Genomic DNA, 16,963 nt, shown 5'->3' on the forward strand with positions numbered 1-16,963 from the left:
TTAGCATTCAAAGTTGTCTGTGACCTGGCCTCAGCTTCCTCTTCCAGTCTCATCGCTATTGTCCTAGTCCGTTCCTATCCAGCCTGCAATCTTTTTTCAAAAGAATGTGCTCCTTTTGTTTCTATGTTTAACATGTCATTTGTTTCTCTCCCATGATCCACTGTCAGCTTTCCCCCAGGCAGCTATATATACAATGTAAGTATACAACTAGCTCATAAATAACAATTCCAGGGTATAAAAAACAGCAATACAAGAGCAGTCTGCTTCCCTCACTCACCAGCTGAGGAATCACATCACTAACGCCCCTTGTGAGACAGTGCTGTTTCCTACATTTGGTGGTGTGTTCCTGTAATCCCAGCATTCAGAAGACTGAGGCAGGAGGACCGCCTCAAGTTAAGGCCAGCCTGGGCTACACAGCAAACTCAAGGTCAGTCTAAACTACACATCAAGACCCTGTCTCAAAAAGTGCTCAATACAAACAAAAAGAAGATAGTGCTCTTTAAAGTCTCTATGCCTCTACCCAGGCTAGGCTGCCATTCCAGGCCTTAATCTGCCTAGTAAATTCACCCTCCAGAGCCTGAGTTTACCTCCTGTGGATAGCTTCCACTGACTCCTGGAGGGACATTAGCGCTTCCATTATATGTTCTTTGTGGCACTTGTAACCGTGGATGTGTTCATCTCTCCACTAGGCTGTTAAATATTTAATCTCTGAATCTCTAGCAATCAGCATGGAGGCCAGTTACACAGCACGTACTCAACAACCAAGGTGTCTACACTGCCCAGTTTGTTTGGGAGAGTCCTGCCTTTACCTGCTGTGCTAGAGGAATTATCCTAAATGCTTCTTGTTACTCCTGACAGTGTCCTAATTTAGATGACCAATTCTGTGATCACCCTACCAATGAACATTGTGGAATGAATAAATTTAATGAGTGGAGAAAGATTTCAGCTGACAGAATCTAGGCAGGAAAAGCCGACATATAAAGACTCTCAAACCAAGCTTCAGCAGTGGCCATTCCAACTGCTTCTCCTCCACAACTGCTTTCCTGGACACACAGAAGATGGGCTGGCAGACTGGAAGCTCTGTAACTTTCGATGCAAATAAGATGAAAAGTGTTACATCTTCCTACTGCAAGAAAGCTCGGGGTTATAATGTGAATTTATCACAGAGATTATTAAGCATCATGTGTGTTTACTATTTGATGAGACCTAGATGGCAGAGGAATTTAAAGTGCTGACTTTACTAATTAATGAAATTTAGAAATGCAGATTAGATCTTCCTCAAATGATAACATAACCTATGGGGGCATATCCTTTAAAAATTCAACAGATGCACCACCATTTATTTTTTTTTAAAAAAGCCCTCTCCATACCAGTTAGGAAACATATACATACCAGTCAGGAAAAATATTATCTTCTTAAATGTGACATTATAAATACAAATTTTATTTAAACTTCTTTTGTTATTTAATTAGAAAAGGACACTTTTAGTGACTATTAAACAATAAAATGGAAAGTGAAGCTATCCATCTTTTTGACAAAAATCTCCTCTTTCTCCAATAGTGTCATCTTCTTTGAAAGTCAAGGTAGTCCCTTCTAAAAAGGCTTTTTACAAATTACAAATATGTAATAAAGCCTTACCCACCCTCTTCCTAACTACTTAATGCAAGGCTGCACGCCAACACTTTTTTTCCTGCTTCTTCTTTGGAGGAAGTCTGAGAGTCTGAAATCTGCAATGGCTCGGTTGAACCTGGGAATTTCTCTGGTACCACGGGTGCAAATATCCATTGTAGAAATCGGTAGCTGTAAGTGTTTTCTTAAGCATTACTGATCGGACACCAATCCAGCCATCCTAGGGGAGAAAGGACAATAGCGACCAGGCAGTGGTGGCAAAATAGGAAAACTAAGTAAATTCAAGTTCTTAAAATTTTTATCATGGAAACAAATCAACAACCCTTCACTAAGTGCCTAACTGCAAAGAGCACTTTACAAGTGACATATACAATCCCTTGACTCTAAAAGTTTATTACCAAGGAGAGACAGCAAATACACAGACCTGTATAAACCTGCTTCAACATACAGGGAGTAGAGTAAAAAGCTGTTCATTTGCATGGCACTTCACAGTTTCCAGAGTCTGTCTGTGTATCTTACTGTGACTGGTCATGAAAACAACAAATCTAAAAGGCATCAGACCCAGTATTGTCCCCATTTTAGAAAATGAAACTGATGACCACAGCAGGTGGGTGAATTTTTTCTAAGGTAACACAACTGGCCAGACTCAAATTCACACTTGAATCAGCTTGATTCTTTTATGAGAGCAAACTGCAGACAAGAAATACATACAGACCCAGATGAAGAGGGCAAAAGAGATGCACCCAACACTGTTTCAGGAGAGGCTAAGAAAGACAAGGAGACATTCTCCGTCTCCAGGGCCTGCAGGTCAGATCAGTCTAGCACACATTTTTAAATCCCCCTTCTTGCATGTGCAACATCTCATATGAACATCACGACAGTAAAAATCTAGGAAATGGAAGGAGGGTAGAACACTTCTCAGGGACACATCACTGACTTATGAAACAATGGTTCCAGTCATTTTAAATCATTCAGAAATCTTCTACTGGTGAGCAGGAAAAGCAAGTAGTATACATGCCATGTAGTAATTCAGCCAGATACTTTGTGATGATTGTCTTTTTTTTTTAATCAAGTACAAAATTAGATTACTAAAAATAAAAAAGTATGCTAGACATTCTACTGCTTAAGAAATTTAAACTAGCCCAGCGTGCCGGCACATGCCTCTAATCCCAGCACTCGGGAGGCTGAGGTAGCAGGATCATCACAAGTCTGAGGCCAGCCTGGGTTACACAGAGTTCAAGGACAGCCTGAACTACACAGTGAGACCTTGTCTTAAGAAAAAAATAATAAATTACGGTTCTGATAAGCAGCCAGTTCAGTAAAGTCCTAATGATATGAACTATTAACTCAGTAAAACAAATATGACTAATTTGAAACTAAAGGAAAAGGTACCTTGCAACAGACCAGCAGCATCTGTGACTGTTTGTGGTATACTACTGATCCTGGAACAGCAGCCTGTCCTGGTAAATTGGGATCTGAAGAATGGCGGGGGGGGATGATATAAAACAGAGAGAGAAATTAGTAATTATGTAACTTCACGGTACTTTTTTTAAAATATGAAAATAAGGGCTGGGGATTTAGCTCAGTGGCACTGCGCCTGCCTTGAAAGCATAAGGTCCTGAGTTCAATCCCCGGTACCAAAAAAAAAAGAAAACTTCTTGGGAGGCAGTCCCCATACTGGAAACGTCATTTATGTGCTGATGTCCTGACTTCGTAATTCAAACCCAAGATGGAGCCATGGCACTCTGTGTACGTCTCAGGCCCAAAGGAAGGTGCTCCATACACACTTGAAGCTACCAGCCCTTCACCCAGTCTCCCAGTGATCAGCTAACATGCTCAGTCTACAAGTTCTGTGTTGCCATGTAAGGGGAAAACCCACCCACCATGGATGGGTTTAACGATGCTAGGACCTAAGCTGGCCTTCCATGCCCACCCGAATAAGCTCCGATTCCTAGGCTCCTGGGAGCTCCAACAACCTCCAGGTTGAACCAGCTCCCTCTGTGGCTCATCCCTCTTCCTCACCACAGTGGGAGCACCGACAGGTCTCAGAAGGAGCCGCAGCATGGAAAGCTACATTCGGTCCACACTCTCCCTACCAGATATTTTCATTATGGTATTCACCAGGATGAAATTAACCAAGTCATCCTGCAAACCTGGAAAACCTTAATGCAGGAAATCGCAGCTTAAAATGGGACAGGAATACTGCTCTGCCTACTTCCCAGGTTCTAATGATAATTAAATGAGAAAATATATGTGAATGGCTTGTTCTCTCCAAAGAATAAGGCAATAAGTGAATGTTATGTGTGATCACAATAGAACCGAACAAACTATAAGAATGCTTATTTTTAGTAAATGTAACCGATGGTAAAAACAGACATATTATCAAATAAATTATGGTGAAAACATCTTCCATGTCAGCTATTCAAAAGTTAGTACCAGCAAGGACTGAACTGTTAACTTCTACCAAATCCAAGAGTTTAATGGCGTTCTCCATCCAGAGTGTCTGCAGCGGAGTCTGCAAGTAAAATTAAAGAAGGAATGAAAAGGACTGCACTCCCTCCCCAAACCCTTCTCAACCACTGCTGCGTGTTAATCTGGCCTGGATCTCTCCCCACTGACAGAGGAACTGGGAATCCATCAAGAAATTTTGAGGAACAGAACATAAACCGGACCTTCTACATCAGTCTTTCCAGGATTTTTAAGACTGTAAACATTATTTTATAATCAAGCTTCCTGTCTTTATTACTATTTCCAATTAACCACTTATGCTTATCATTCAAGCATTTGTTACACCATTATTTTACATCATGTATGTTATACCATTACAGCATTTATGTTAAAAAATTTAGAAAGTGATACTATTCTCAGCCCCAGAGGCAACCACTATTAACAGTTCAATGTACATTTCCTTATATTTTTTGTATTACAAAAATCTAGAATGTATTGTTTTATAAGGAACTTTTGTTACTTAACCATAGCCATGGACATGGACAAGTTCTGATCACTACACACTTACCTACTTCACCCTGCATCTACTGCACAGTGTCCCATTTTAAGACCGTATCATCACTTAGGCAACCAACTCCTTAATAGTTGGATACTCCAGTTAGTTCCAATTTCTTGCTATTGTGGACAATTTCTTGCTATTATAAAATTATAAACTAATGGTAATAAATAGCCTTATAGATATATCTTTGAATATTTATACATTTCTGAAGAATAATTTTTTTCTAGGGTCGGCCAATGCTCTACCACTGAACTACATTCTTCACCCCAGTAGTTTATCTTGTTTCTTTAAGTAGAATGCCTGGGTTAAAGAGTATCACATTTATCTATTGCTATCTATGATTAGTGAGGCTGTCGTGTATTTACTTGCACTTCTAATATATTTATCTATAAGCTGTTTATTTATACCATTTGCCTATAATATTTTAAGAGGCAAAAAGGAATTTATTAGGTAGAATTTAAAAAGTCAGGGCCGGGGATTTAGCTCAGTGGTTTAACTGCCTGCTGCGCAAGCACAAGGACCCGAGTTCGATCCCCGGTACCAAAAAAAAAAAGTCATTAGCCCATATTTTTAAAAACTGGCTCTTATTATTCTATGAAAACCTTTTCCATATTTAGGAAATTAACCTTTTAATTCTTATGGATATTTTTCCCAATTTGCTGACTTTAAGAGTCTTGGGGAACAGTCATTTTTTTTTTCCATGCATAAGCCTTTTATTTTTATGGAGTTACATTTTTCAGTCTTCTCTCTCATGACTTAAGCAGTTCATATTATGCTTAAGAAGCCCTAGCTATACTTTAAGATTATTAAGTATTGTAAAATTATTCAACTATGCTTTCATCCAGTCCTTGTGGTTTCATTTTTTATAAGTAAACTCTTGATCTATCTAGATTTTGATTTTTTTTATTGTGGTAAAACACACACAACATGAATTCTGCCCTATTAACAAATTTTTGGCACACAGTATTGTTAACTACACCACTGTACAGCAGTTCCTAGGGTTTTAAAAGGCAGGATTTGGGGGTTTCCCCTCAATGGCTAGCCAGTTGTCCCACTGCTGTTCACTGGACAGTCTATCTCACCCTTGGCCCAGTGCGAAACAGTATCTTTTTCACTTAACACATGTCCCACACCTGTAATCCTAGACCTCGAATCAACTACATTCATGAAGATTAACACAAACTGGGTGTGGGTGCATGCCTGCAAAGCCAGCACGCCGGGAGGCTGATGCAGGAGAACTGAAGTTTGAATCCTACCTAGATAACTTAGGGAAACCTTGTCTAAAAAAAGGGGAAGCGGGCTGGGGATTTAGGTCAGTGGTGCTGCTGCCTGCCTTGCAAGTACAAGGCCCTGAGTTTGATAATCAGTACCACAAAAAAAAAAAAAAGAATCTCATTATAGCCCGGTGTGGTGGTGGCATGCCTGTAATCCCAGCACTTGGGAGGCCAAGGCAGAAGGATCACTGAGAGTTCAAGGCCAGCTTGGGCTACATAGTAAAACTCTGTCTAAAAAAAAAAAAGGATCTGATTATAAAAAAAACTTCAGATTTCCTACGTTTAGTTTATGAGATGCACTCTTGAATAAAAATGTTCAGAAAGCAAATTACACACAAAAAACTCAATTCGGTAAAAGTACAATCGGACTTCCCAACTTACTATACTTCCAACAGCACGGTGAAGTCTTAATATTTGCTCTGAAGTTTGTTCTTCCCATTTTATACAGCTGGTACCAGTAGAAATCTTAGGCGCTACAAGACAAAGCCAAGAGCAAGAGCAAATATCAGGTTCAGTGGCCATGAACTGAAATTTACTGAACTGAATAATAAGCACAAGAGATTATTATAACATTCTCTCACTTTTATATATGTTTAACATTTTCCACAAAATAAAGTAAAAAAAATATCAATCAAACAAGTACTAAAAGAAAACATGAATGAACCATCGTATAACCTGCGAGCAGAAAATGCCCTATTAACTGTGACTTGAGGTCTAGATCAGGCTACATACAAGTAAGATAAATTTTAAAAACAAATGACAAGCTGCAAGAATCTGCAGTGTACATCATAGATGGTTAACTTCTGGACCACATAAAGAACTCACAGAGGCCGGGAAGGGACAAAATCCCAATAGAAAAATGGCCAAAGGTATGATTGCTCCCAGAAAAAAGAAAGGCAAAAAGTACCAAAACATCTGAAAAGATCCTCAATTTCACTCAAGGGAATAATGCACATTAAAACTACCCTGAGACAAAATTTCCTATCTATTAGATTCAAAGTATCATGTGCATAAAGTTATTTTTAATAGTAGTATTTGAAATACAAAAAGATTAGAAACAACCTAAATGCCCAGCCTTAGAAAGCACAACTGAGAACTAAGCTGCCCTAAAAAAGAAAAAGGAAAATTTCTTCTTACTGACATGAAGCGGCTTCCAAGGTACACCGTTAAGTAAAAACGATGGGGGCACAATCACATATATTTTATGCTACCTTTCTGTTAAAAAAAAAAAAGGAGAAAATGTAGCACTTCTCTGAGTGTGCCTTTATAAATGGCTTAATTTTTGAGCTACAGAAATGTTTTACATAGTTCAAAAAATAAAAGTGAATCACAAAACGAAATAAACCAACTCTTAAAATTAGAAACAAATCGAAATAAATGGACCTAACGAGACCTCAAACTAGGTGACAAAACTACATGGAAAAAATGATTCACTCCAGCAGATTTTCACCACACAAATCTGATTGTATACCCTTAGTGGGGTGCATTTTAAAGAAAAAGAAAAAAAAAAACTACAAAGAAATCTTAAATCTTCCCCTTGATTTTAACTCTTGGTAGTAATATGGAATTGTAACATTGAAACTATTATATGCGTAGCAAATAAATAAATAGAGATATTTGTACAGTGGCAAAGTATTACCCAGCCAGTGACCTGCGAACTGTAAAAGGAAACACCTTCACACTGTAAGACCTGGTGGTCACATAGCTCTGGTGTCACCTGATACAGCTTATTGAGGTGACACTCTAAGACTGGGGGACAAAAGCAAGACTACTCTTGATTTTATCCTTTTTTTTTGGTACTGGGGATTGAACTGCCTTGCGCTTGCAAGGCAGACGGCGGAACCACTGAGCTAAATCTCCGGCCCTTTATCTCTGTTTAATATTTTTCAAAATAAGATACTGAAAAAAAAATGTTGACTCCTTCCTGAGGCTGCCCAGGACAGGGGAGGGAACTTCCTAACTATTCTTGGGAAAGGTGGTGGAAATGAGCACTTGACCCAGTCCAAACTAAGGCAGAAGCACAGGGAGGAGGTCCAGGCATTCAGAGGCCGTCACAGCGAACAGGACCTCCCCGTGCGAGCTGTCACAGCCTTCACTCACCGTATGTCACCCCCTCCGCTGGCTGTTGCCTTCCACTCTTCAGACTTTCGGGCAAATTTTTCAAAACTGAAATAAGCTACAAAAAGAGAGAGAGAGAGCGAGAGGGAGCACATGATGTATTTAGATGAACAGAACAAAGCAGAGACACATGGGCAATTCCAAAGTGACTGCTACCTCTTGTCCTCCTTCTGCAGAGGTCAGAGCACAGCAACTCATTTGCTTCTGGACGGAGCTGGGTGTTACCTGGCCATACAAGCTGTCAGCACCAGGACAGCCTGTGCTCAGCTATCCACACTGCCACCCCCCGGGGAAGCCACTGGGGCCTCACAGAAGGACAGCATACTCTGGACTCACATGGCTCTGGGTTTGGATCCCAGTTCTACCACCTACGAGCTGTCTCAATGTGGAAATTATTTAACTTGTCTGTGGCCCTCAATGTCACGATCTGTGAAACAGTTAATGGCAACAACTTCCTCAAATGTTTGGTGGGAAAGTGAGATGAAACAGTCCTGGCACATGAGCCAAGGTTCAATGAATGCCAGCCCCTATGTTGAGATCATTTCCAAGAGAGGACCCTGAACAAAAAGTACTGTTTATGTCTGGGCAAAAGAAATTTTCCACTGTATAAAATTAACTAGCTCATATCAAAACTACAAATTTATTCCTTAAGCATTTACCAGACCTTCCTGTTTGCAGATTCAAGGAGCTACACAAAGAGTCTAGAGAGTTCCAGGGCACACAGATGCAATGGCTGGCACCCAGCACGAGCTGAGTCACTTTGGAAAGGGCCTGAGTTCAGTGTGATGGGAGGCCAGGTGTGTAGGAGAGCGAGGACAGAGGCCCAGGGAGCAGGGTGCAAAGGCTCCACTGTGAAATGAGGGACCTGCAATGATTACCTGCTCCACTCTGCAAATCCTCAAATGATTCCATGAGATCACAAGTACTGGGCTAATTTTTAGGAAGACAAGGATAGAAACCACTTTTTCTTTTTTAAGAAGTTGAAAGATTACGGGTCATAAATGTATCCTTTTCATCAGAACCACTTAGGAAAACTACTAAATGAATGGAAAGCACCAGAATATCAGAGCACCGTACCATGCTGGCACCCAGTCTTGACAACATTGCTTCCAATTCCTTGGCGGTGCTCTTGGGTGGCACAGGGATGGTTTCCTGCTTGAGAATTGGGCCTACATCAAACCTAGCAAAAAATCAAAAGCAGATGAATAACATGATTACTATTTCTTAAGATCAGTATGTTTGTCTACACAGCACTGGGACAGTTTATTATAGGCTACTAATCGGCCGTTAGCTGGTATGGTAGCAGAGCCAAATATGGCCTGGACTTAGACTTTACACTTTAGGTTTTTTTTGGTTTTTTTGGTACCAGGGATTGAACTCAGGTCCTTGCGCTTGCAAAGCAGGCGGCAAAACCACTGAGCTAAATCCTCGGCCCTACTTTAGGTTTTAAAGGAAAAAAAAAAAAGTACACGGATATATGAGGAATTTAATTGCAATTACAAATAATTCTACCAAGTAGTAATAAATAGTATGAAAAATCTCTATCAGTATACAGAAAGCATAGGTAATGGATTTATTTTCTAATTAAGAAATAAATAATTATTTCTCTCCTTCCTCAAGGGACAAGAGTTTTGCTTGGATTATAAGTAGATGCAAGTGTATCTGCATTCCCACCAGTCTTACATCAAGCTTTGTAAACACTTGCCATAAGCTTTCATTAGAAATATGACTTGTTTAAAAATTTCAACTTTGTGATTCTTTTAATTTGTATTTTAAGCCAATGAATTTGTTAATTTTTGAGACAGAGAATAAGTTGCCCAGGCTGGTCTTGAACTGATGGTGTCAAGCAATCCTCCTGCCTCTGGAGTAGTTGGGACTACAGGCATACAACCGCACACCTAGCGAAAATGAGTCAGTTTTGACAGATTTTTGAAGCACCAAAATTTTGCTAATCTTGTTTCATCTACTCCCTCCTTTTTTTTCATTTTTCAGTGTTCAGGATTGAATCCAGGAGCTCGTGCATGCCAGGCAAATACTATGCACTGATGGGCTGGGGATTTAGCTCAGTGGTTTCGCCGCCTGCTGTGCAAGCACAAGGACCCGAGTTCAATCCCCGGTACCAAAAAAAAAAAAAAATTACTATGCACTATGCGCTGAGCTACACCTCTAGGCCCTTTATACTTTTATTTTGAGGCAGGATCTCACTAAATTGTCCAGTCTGGGCTCCAACTTGTGATCATCCTGCTCAGCCTTTTTTTTTTTTTTTTTTGTACTGGGGATCGAACTCAGAACCTTGTGCTTTTGAAGCAGGCAGCAGCACCACTGAGCTAAATGCCCAGCCCTGCCTCAGCTTCCTAAATAACTGGGATTATAGGTGTGTGCCACTGTGCTTGAGCTGCCTCTCCTTTATTGAAGTAAATTCCAGATAGCATGTTGTTCTTGTGAACTCATAAATTATTCTTTTTTATGGGGAAATTAAGAGGCAGAAGATTAATATTAACTCTGTAATGGCTTGTATCTAGATGTTCCCCCCAAAGCCTCCTGTGATCATAGGTGTGAGTTTTGGGAGGTGGCTGGATGTAGGGCATGTGATGCTGGGATTAAGGGTGTCCCGGCCTGGGTGGGAGGTGGCACCACCCAAAGGGGAGGTAGCCTGGATGGAATATAAAGGGACAGAAAGAAGCTGCTTGGCTGCATCACTGCTTTGTCGCCTTTGGCCTGCTCTGCCATGGGCTGTTTCTCCTTTGAGATGCCCCTCTGCCATGCCACCGTGACTTGGAGCCAGTCAACTATGAACTGAAACTCCTCCAACCTGTGAGCCACATAAACCTCTGCTCCTTTAACTCTGGGTGTTGGGTATTTTGTTTCAGCAATGAGAAAAATAACTAAGATAAACTCCTCAAATAATTTTAAATAACTGTTTCTAACATGTAGACAGAAAAAATAGCAATGTTTAGGACAATTAGTATATTCTTACTTCAGGCTCCAAAAATTTTTTAAACCATAGTTTGGAAACCAAGGTTAGAAGAACTGAAATTCAAAATAATGAACATATAAAAACCCATCTGTCATTTATACAATGTCTTAAATAGAAATCCAATTGTTAATAATGTAATTTATTTCAACTGACAAATTAGGAAGTTCATAAGAACTTTAAAGAGACACCTCATATATACCAAGAGACATATGGCTTAGGTTAGAGACCAAGAACAAAGTTATGCCAAAGCAAAGGAAGCTGGCATGGTGGCACAAGTCTATAATCCTAGCACTCTAGAGGGCTGAGGCAGGAGACTGCAAGTTTGAGTCCAGTCTAGGCAATTTAGCAAGACCTTGTCTCAAAAAAAAAAAATTTACAAAGTGGTGTGGATATAGCTTAGCCTAAGGACCCTGATTCAATCCCCAGTACCATGAAATAAACAAATAAATGCAAAGGAACCGCTCTGGACTGACAGAAATTAGTGAACACTGAACCTTTACTCATTTCCCCACAACATCCCAGACAGACTGGTATCAACCTTTAAAAATCACAAAAAATCTCAAGAAAAGAAAATATGCTCTACCTCTTAGGTCTGATTTGCATAATCGTCACTCCGGTGACGGGATCTCCGTGGAGCACAGTGTGGATGATGGGAGCTGGGCCCCGCCACCTCGGGAGGCAACTTGGATGTACGTTCAATATGCCACTGGGCGAGAAGATGCCAAAATCAGTGCATCGCTATGGGCTTTCCCCCTTAAGTCACTGGTACCTAAACCAACGCACTACTCCAGCATTACATTTTCCCAGAAATTTTACAAATCTGATAGCACAATCTAGTTTTATAGTACCTGAAAGGAAAAGTCAGAGGTAAATGTATTCTTAACATAAGAAACTCATGATACTTAATTAAAAATAGAGCAAGGAGGGCTGGGATTTAGCTCAGTGGTTCTGCCGCCTTGAAACCATGAGGTCCCGAGTTTGATCCCCGGTACCAAAAAAAAAAAAAAAAAAAAAAGAGCAAGGACAACTATTCATGATTCCAAAGATGCTGTGTAATAACTCATGCCTGGAGTTTTAAAATGAAATTTTAAAATACATTTATTACTATTTGAAAACTACTCAAATCTTTGTATGCATGTCACAGACAAAGCAAATTATATTTATACAGGAGTTTTGTCACATAATCCCCTCACTTCAGTTCCTGCTCCTGGGAAGCTTATATGCAAAGGGCAGGGGATGAGCAATGAAAAACAAACTACTGGATGTAAAAAGTTTGTCAGACGGCACCAAGGCCTGTGGAGAAAAATAAAGCAGAGAATGGAACAGGAGTAACAGGTGGAAGATTACAATTTCAGTCAGTCTAAGAAGCTTTTACCAACAAGAAGAAACTGAGCAAAGACCTGAAGGAGTAAGAAAATAAGCAACACACAGTTGTGAGTCGCTTTACAAAGGGGACATGCGTGGCAAGGTGATTTTGCTATGCAATGATCAGCGCGTGCACTTACACAAACTAAGGTGGCCACTTCATCCCACATAATCTTATGGCACCACCGTCAGATATGCAGACTGTTGTTAACTAAAATGTCATTACGTGGCACACAATGGCTATGAAAAAGTTCTCTAGGCAGCAGGAAAATCAATACACAGCTCTTCAGGAAGGTATTGCTCAGCAAATTCAAGACACAAGGAGACAAGTGTGTCTGGCATGAACCAGGGGAGTTGCCATTTATTGAGACAAAGGATTTGGGCACCTTGAACGTAAGGTTCCTATTGGACATCAAAGCTGGGCTATGGAGGGGCTGGGCACTAGGGACTTGAAGTGAGGCCAGGGCTGAGCTGGAGGGACAACCTGGGAGCTGTCAGCACACAGATACGGAATTTAAACAAGGGTGAGTAAAAGCCCACTGAGCATGATATTTATTTATTTATTTATTCATATATTTTTTTTTGAGGCAGGGTCTCACTATGTAGTTCAGGCTGGCCTTGTACTCATTATGTAGCCTAGGCTGGCCTCAAACTCATGGCAATCCTCCTATTACAGGCATGCACCATGACATCTGGCAATTTTGTTTTTTTTCTGGTACCAGGGATCAAACTCAGGACCTTGCACTTATGAGGCAGGTACAGCACACCCAAGCTAAATCCCTGGCCCTCGATCTTAAAAGATTAAAGAAGGCCTACTTGAGTTCAAATTAGGGCATTTTAGATGCTGGGTCTATTCATAAAGACCAAGGTGTCTCTACTGTATTTCCTTGCAAATAAAACTTACTAGGGGAATTTAAGAATAAGAGCCTCACTCAAAAGCCGGCCAAACGAAGCCACCACGCCTACGTCGTATTCTCCAGAGCCCACTACGGGCCACTCGTACACTGGAAGCTGAGACTGCACAGCATACTGCTTCACTGGCACTCCTTTTGGTGATGGCGAGGGTACTGTGACCACCTCCAGCTTTTCAATTAACCTTTCCTCTTCGTTTTCCCTAAGTTAGAAAGATCGGAAGAAAATGTATCAGTGTTAGGACATTTTTTTTGGGGGGGGGGGTACCGGGAACCGAACTCAGGACCTTCTACTTGCAAGGCAGGCTCAGTGCCACTGAGCTAAATCCCAGCCCTGTATTAGAACATTTTTACAGCTTAAACTCATGGAGCATTTAGGGCTAAATGATTAAAACCAGTGCAACTGAGAGGCTGAATTTTTATATTTTTAATTTTCTCCCCCTCCCACCCCACCACCATTCCCCAGTAGCATTGGGGCTTGAACCTAGGGCCTCTTGAACGCTAGGAAAGCACTCTACCAGTAAACAATACCCTCAGCATCTTTTTACTGTGTGATTGAGTCTCACTAAATTATTCATTAACTAACCCTCCTGCCTCAGCCTCCTAAATCACTAGGATTTTATCTGTGTCCCACCTTACCTGGGACTAAAGAACTACATATGACAAGTGGCTACCATTTGGACAGTACTGTTTCAGAGATTTCCTGTGCATACAGAAACTGGCGAAGCCCAACCAACCTCCAACGCTGCTTGACAAAGTTCCAGCTAGGGGAAAGAAAGGGTGGAACACATCATACCCTCATGTTTTATTTTTTCTTGCCATAATGTTTACAATTGTTACTCTGATCACAAGAGTTATTGTGTTTGTGACTAACAACAAACTCTCCATGAGGCAAATTGGTAATAATATATTAAAATCTGATCTGGCTCACAAGTCCCAAATTCCAGTTTCTCTTAGTTCTATTGCCACATCCACTCCTAAAGAAACCTCTCCTAAAACCCCCTCTGTTTTCCCACTACTATAATTCCCCCTCTTATTGCGGACATTCTTTTTACTAAAGGGGTCTTATGAAGAGATTGAAAGGACAGACTTTAGATGTAAGAAATAGTGGAAAATGGGAAAAAGAAAGAAAGTTAAGACAGGTAAATGCATTAAGGAGGCAAGTTACTCAATATTTCTCAAAGTGCAGTAAATATCTCCTGCTCATGGACTATGAACCTAAATGACACTTAGGTAAGATAAATAAAGGTACAGAAAAATAGAGAGCTAATAGCAAACTATATTAACCATTGTGCAGTTTCTCAAGGGCTAGCTGATGACCACAAGTTTGACATTTAATTAATTAAATCTTGCTTGTACCCTCGCTGATATAGAGATTTTGATTAAGTTACCTTCTGGAGATTTTGATTAAGTTACCTTCTGTTCTGCTTAGGTGTGGGTAAATAAGGGGACAATTGTAATTTTTAAAAATGTATTCACGATGTTCAATGAAATGAATCAGCTTAGAAAAAATATACTCTGTTTAGCAAAAAATAACCTTTACCTTACTAGATATTGCTAAGGCAACCTAAAATGTAAACATATTCTGCCCAATGCCTCTTAGCTATTGCTTAAAGATATAAAAATAAATCAGACCCTGAGACTTCTCAGAGGGAACCTGAATATTGCTTGTGAAGGTTCTTTTCTCATCGCCGGCCCAGGACATCTCCCCTTCCTACCCTACATCGACTGCAGCTTGTCTGCGGCAAGAAACATACACAGCAGTTATTTTACACAACTGGGATATTATACATAAGCTTCTGCATGTTTTGGTTCTTTCCTCTTTTTTTGTGTTTTTTTAGTTTTATTTTTTGTTTGTTGGTTTTTTTGGTACCGGGGATCAAACTCAGGACCTTGCGCTTGAGAGGCAGGTGAGGTGCCACTGAGCTAAATCTCCAGCTGGTTCTTTCCTCTTAACAATAGTATATATGCTACAATAGGAATCTGTTAAAAATGAATTAAATATCCATATGCTTGTATATGCCCTGAACATTTCTAGAAGAAACTGAAATCAATGACTGGCTCTGGAGAGAACTGGGATATGGAAGCCAGAGGTGGAAAAAAACAACTTTTCATGTACATCTTTTGTTTTGTTTTTGTTTTTGGTACCGGGGATCAAACTTGGGACCTTATGCTTGCAAGGGAGGCACTGGAACCACTGAGCTAAATCCCCAGCCCTTCACAGTGTATCTTTTGAATCAATGAAATTTTGTAATACACCCTTATGTCATTCAAGTAACACTGACTTGTTTTATTTTCTGCAGTAATGGGGATTTGGGCCCAGGGCCTTCAGCATGCTCTCTAGCTACACCACTAGCCCCTAAAGACTTTTTTAAAAAACAAAGGTATATACCATAGGCATCATTCTATATGGTAGTACTTTTAGCATGCCTCATTCTTTTCACTTGCTGCACAGTGCGCCAGGGCACAGGGGCTGTACATTCATTCATTCATTGTGCTGGAGATCAAACCCAGGGCAGTCTCACGCTCTGCCCCTGAGCAACAGCTTCACGAGCAGGGGTTGTATGCTTATTTAGTAAACAGTATCGCAGGCAGATGCTGAAGACTTAGGAGAAAAGAATTATGCACCAGGGCACTAAAAGAAAGTTACAGTGCTGTCAAGTGAATCATCAGAAATAAGAAATGCATGTGGCAGTAAGGGAAACAGCAACGTGCAGAGGGAATGCACAGAACACTTGGTGTGAAAGGTGTTTCAAGGGCTGTGGACACAGGAGTGTGGGGAGGGAGGAATACAATAAACAAAAGGACTGATGAGGGGTTCCATATACAAGGGAGGTCATGATGGTGGTGACAGAAATGAATTGGGGCACAAGAGTCAGAAAAAAAACGGAATGGGGAAAAACAATGGGGGGGAGGTGAGGCAGAGATCACATACCGCGGAGTTCCAGTAAACACGATTTTGTTAAGTTTTAAAATATTAAATATGGCCCTTCGAGTTGATTTATAAATTTATTCATTTATAAATAGTTCGTTTGGAGATTGTGTCCCGATTTTCAGCTCAGAAACCCGGATCCTGCCTTGCACCAGAACCGGGGAGCGGAGGGGGCGGGAAGCCCACGCCAAAGGCCTGGGGCCCACAAACCAGATGGCTGGGGAGGCAGGAGGAGCTGAAAAGTGGGGAACTTTGAAGTCGCAGCTGGTTTCAGGCCTAATTGCTTTAGCTGAGAAGCTTGGGCAGAGGCCTGACGTCTGAGCCCCGGTTTCCGCGCCTGCAAGCCGGGGTGGGGTAGGGTGTAGACCTGGCGCCCCAAGGCCGATCGGAAGGTGCGCGCGGGGACGCCGAGCCCGGCCCAAGCCGCCGTGTCCGCGGCGAGGAGCTAACGCCCTGGGCCGCCCAGGTCGCTCGCACCTGCAGCCCGGGCCCCTGCCCCGCCCGGGTACCTAGCGGCGTGGAGCGCACTCAGCGCCTCCCGGGCGAACTGGTCCGTGCCGAAGAAGAGCACCCGCCAGGGTGGTTTGTCACGGCCTCGGGCGTCCTTGCCGTCCTCCCAGGCAGGACAGCCGCCGAGCCCGGTCACCACACTCCACTGGGAGTTCGGCCTCCGGATCGCGGCGCCGCGGCCCAGGCTGGGTCTCCACCAGCCGAGCACAGGAACCTTCATCTCGTTGGCGTGTGGCGGCC

General features: G+C 41.5%; 1 protein-coding gene across 1 annotated transcript in view; it reads right to left on the reverse strand.

Annotated features, from left to right (window-relative positions):
• Positions 1 to 1,422: 1,422 nt before the first annotated feature.
• Positions 1,423 to 16,963, reverse strand: part of Mtfmt (mitochondrial methionyl-tRNA formyltransferase) — a 15,555-nt gene continuing 14 nt past the window's right edge. Inside the window, 10 exon segments of the mRNA XM_004855636.4 lie at positions 1,423 to 1,689; positions 1,691 to 1,849; positions 3,022 to 3,104; positions 4,066 to 4,144; positions 6,292 to 6,383; positions 8,011 to 8,086; positions 9,106 to 9,208; positions 11,589 to 11,711; positions 13,275 to 13,484; positions 16,723 to 16,963. The exon segment at positions 16,723 to 16,963 is cut by the window's right edge and continues 14 nt beyond it. Of these exon segments, the coding sequence (XP_004855693.4) occupies positions 1,654 to 1,689; positions 1,691 to 1,849; positions 3,022 to 3,104; positions 4,066 to 4,144; positions 6,292 to 6,383; positions 8,011 to 8,086; positions 9,106 to 9,208; positions 11,589 to 11,711; positions 13,275 to 13,484; positions 16,723 to 16,943 (1,182 nt within the window). The 5' untranslated portion in view covers positions 16,944 to 16,963 and the 3' untranslated portion in view covers positions 1,423 to 1,653.

Source organism: Heterocephalus glaber, unplaced genomic scaffold, assembly GCF_053883595.1.
Source record: "Heterocephalus glaber isolate CG9 unplaced genomic scaffold, H.glaber_assembly_v1.0 deba00001689, whole genome shotgun sequence".
NCBI lineage: Eukaryota > Metazoa > Chordata > Mammalia > Rodentia > Bathyergidae > Heterocephalus > Heterocephalus glaber.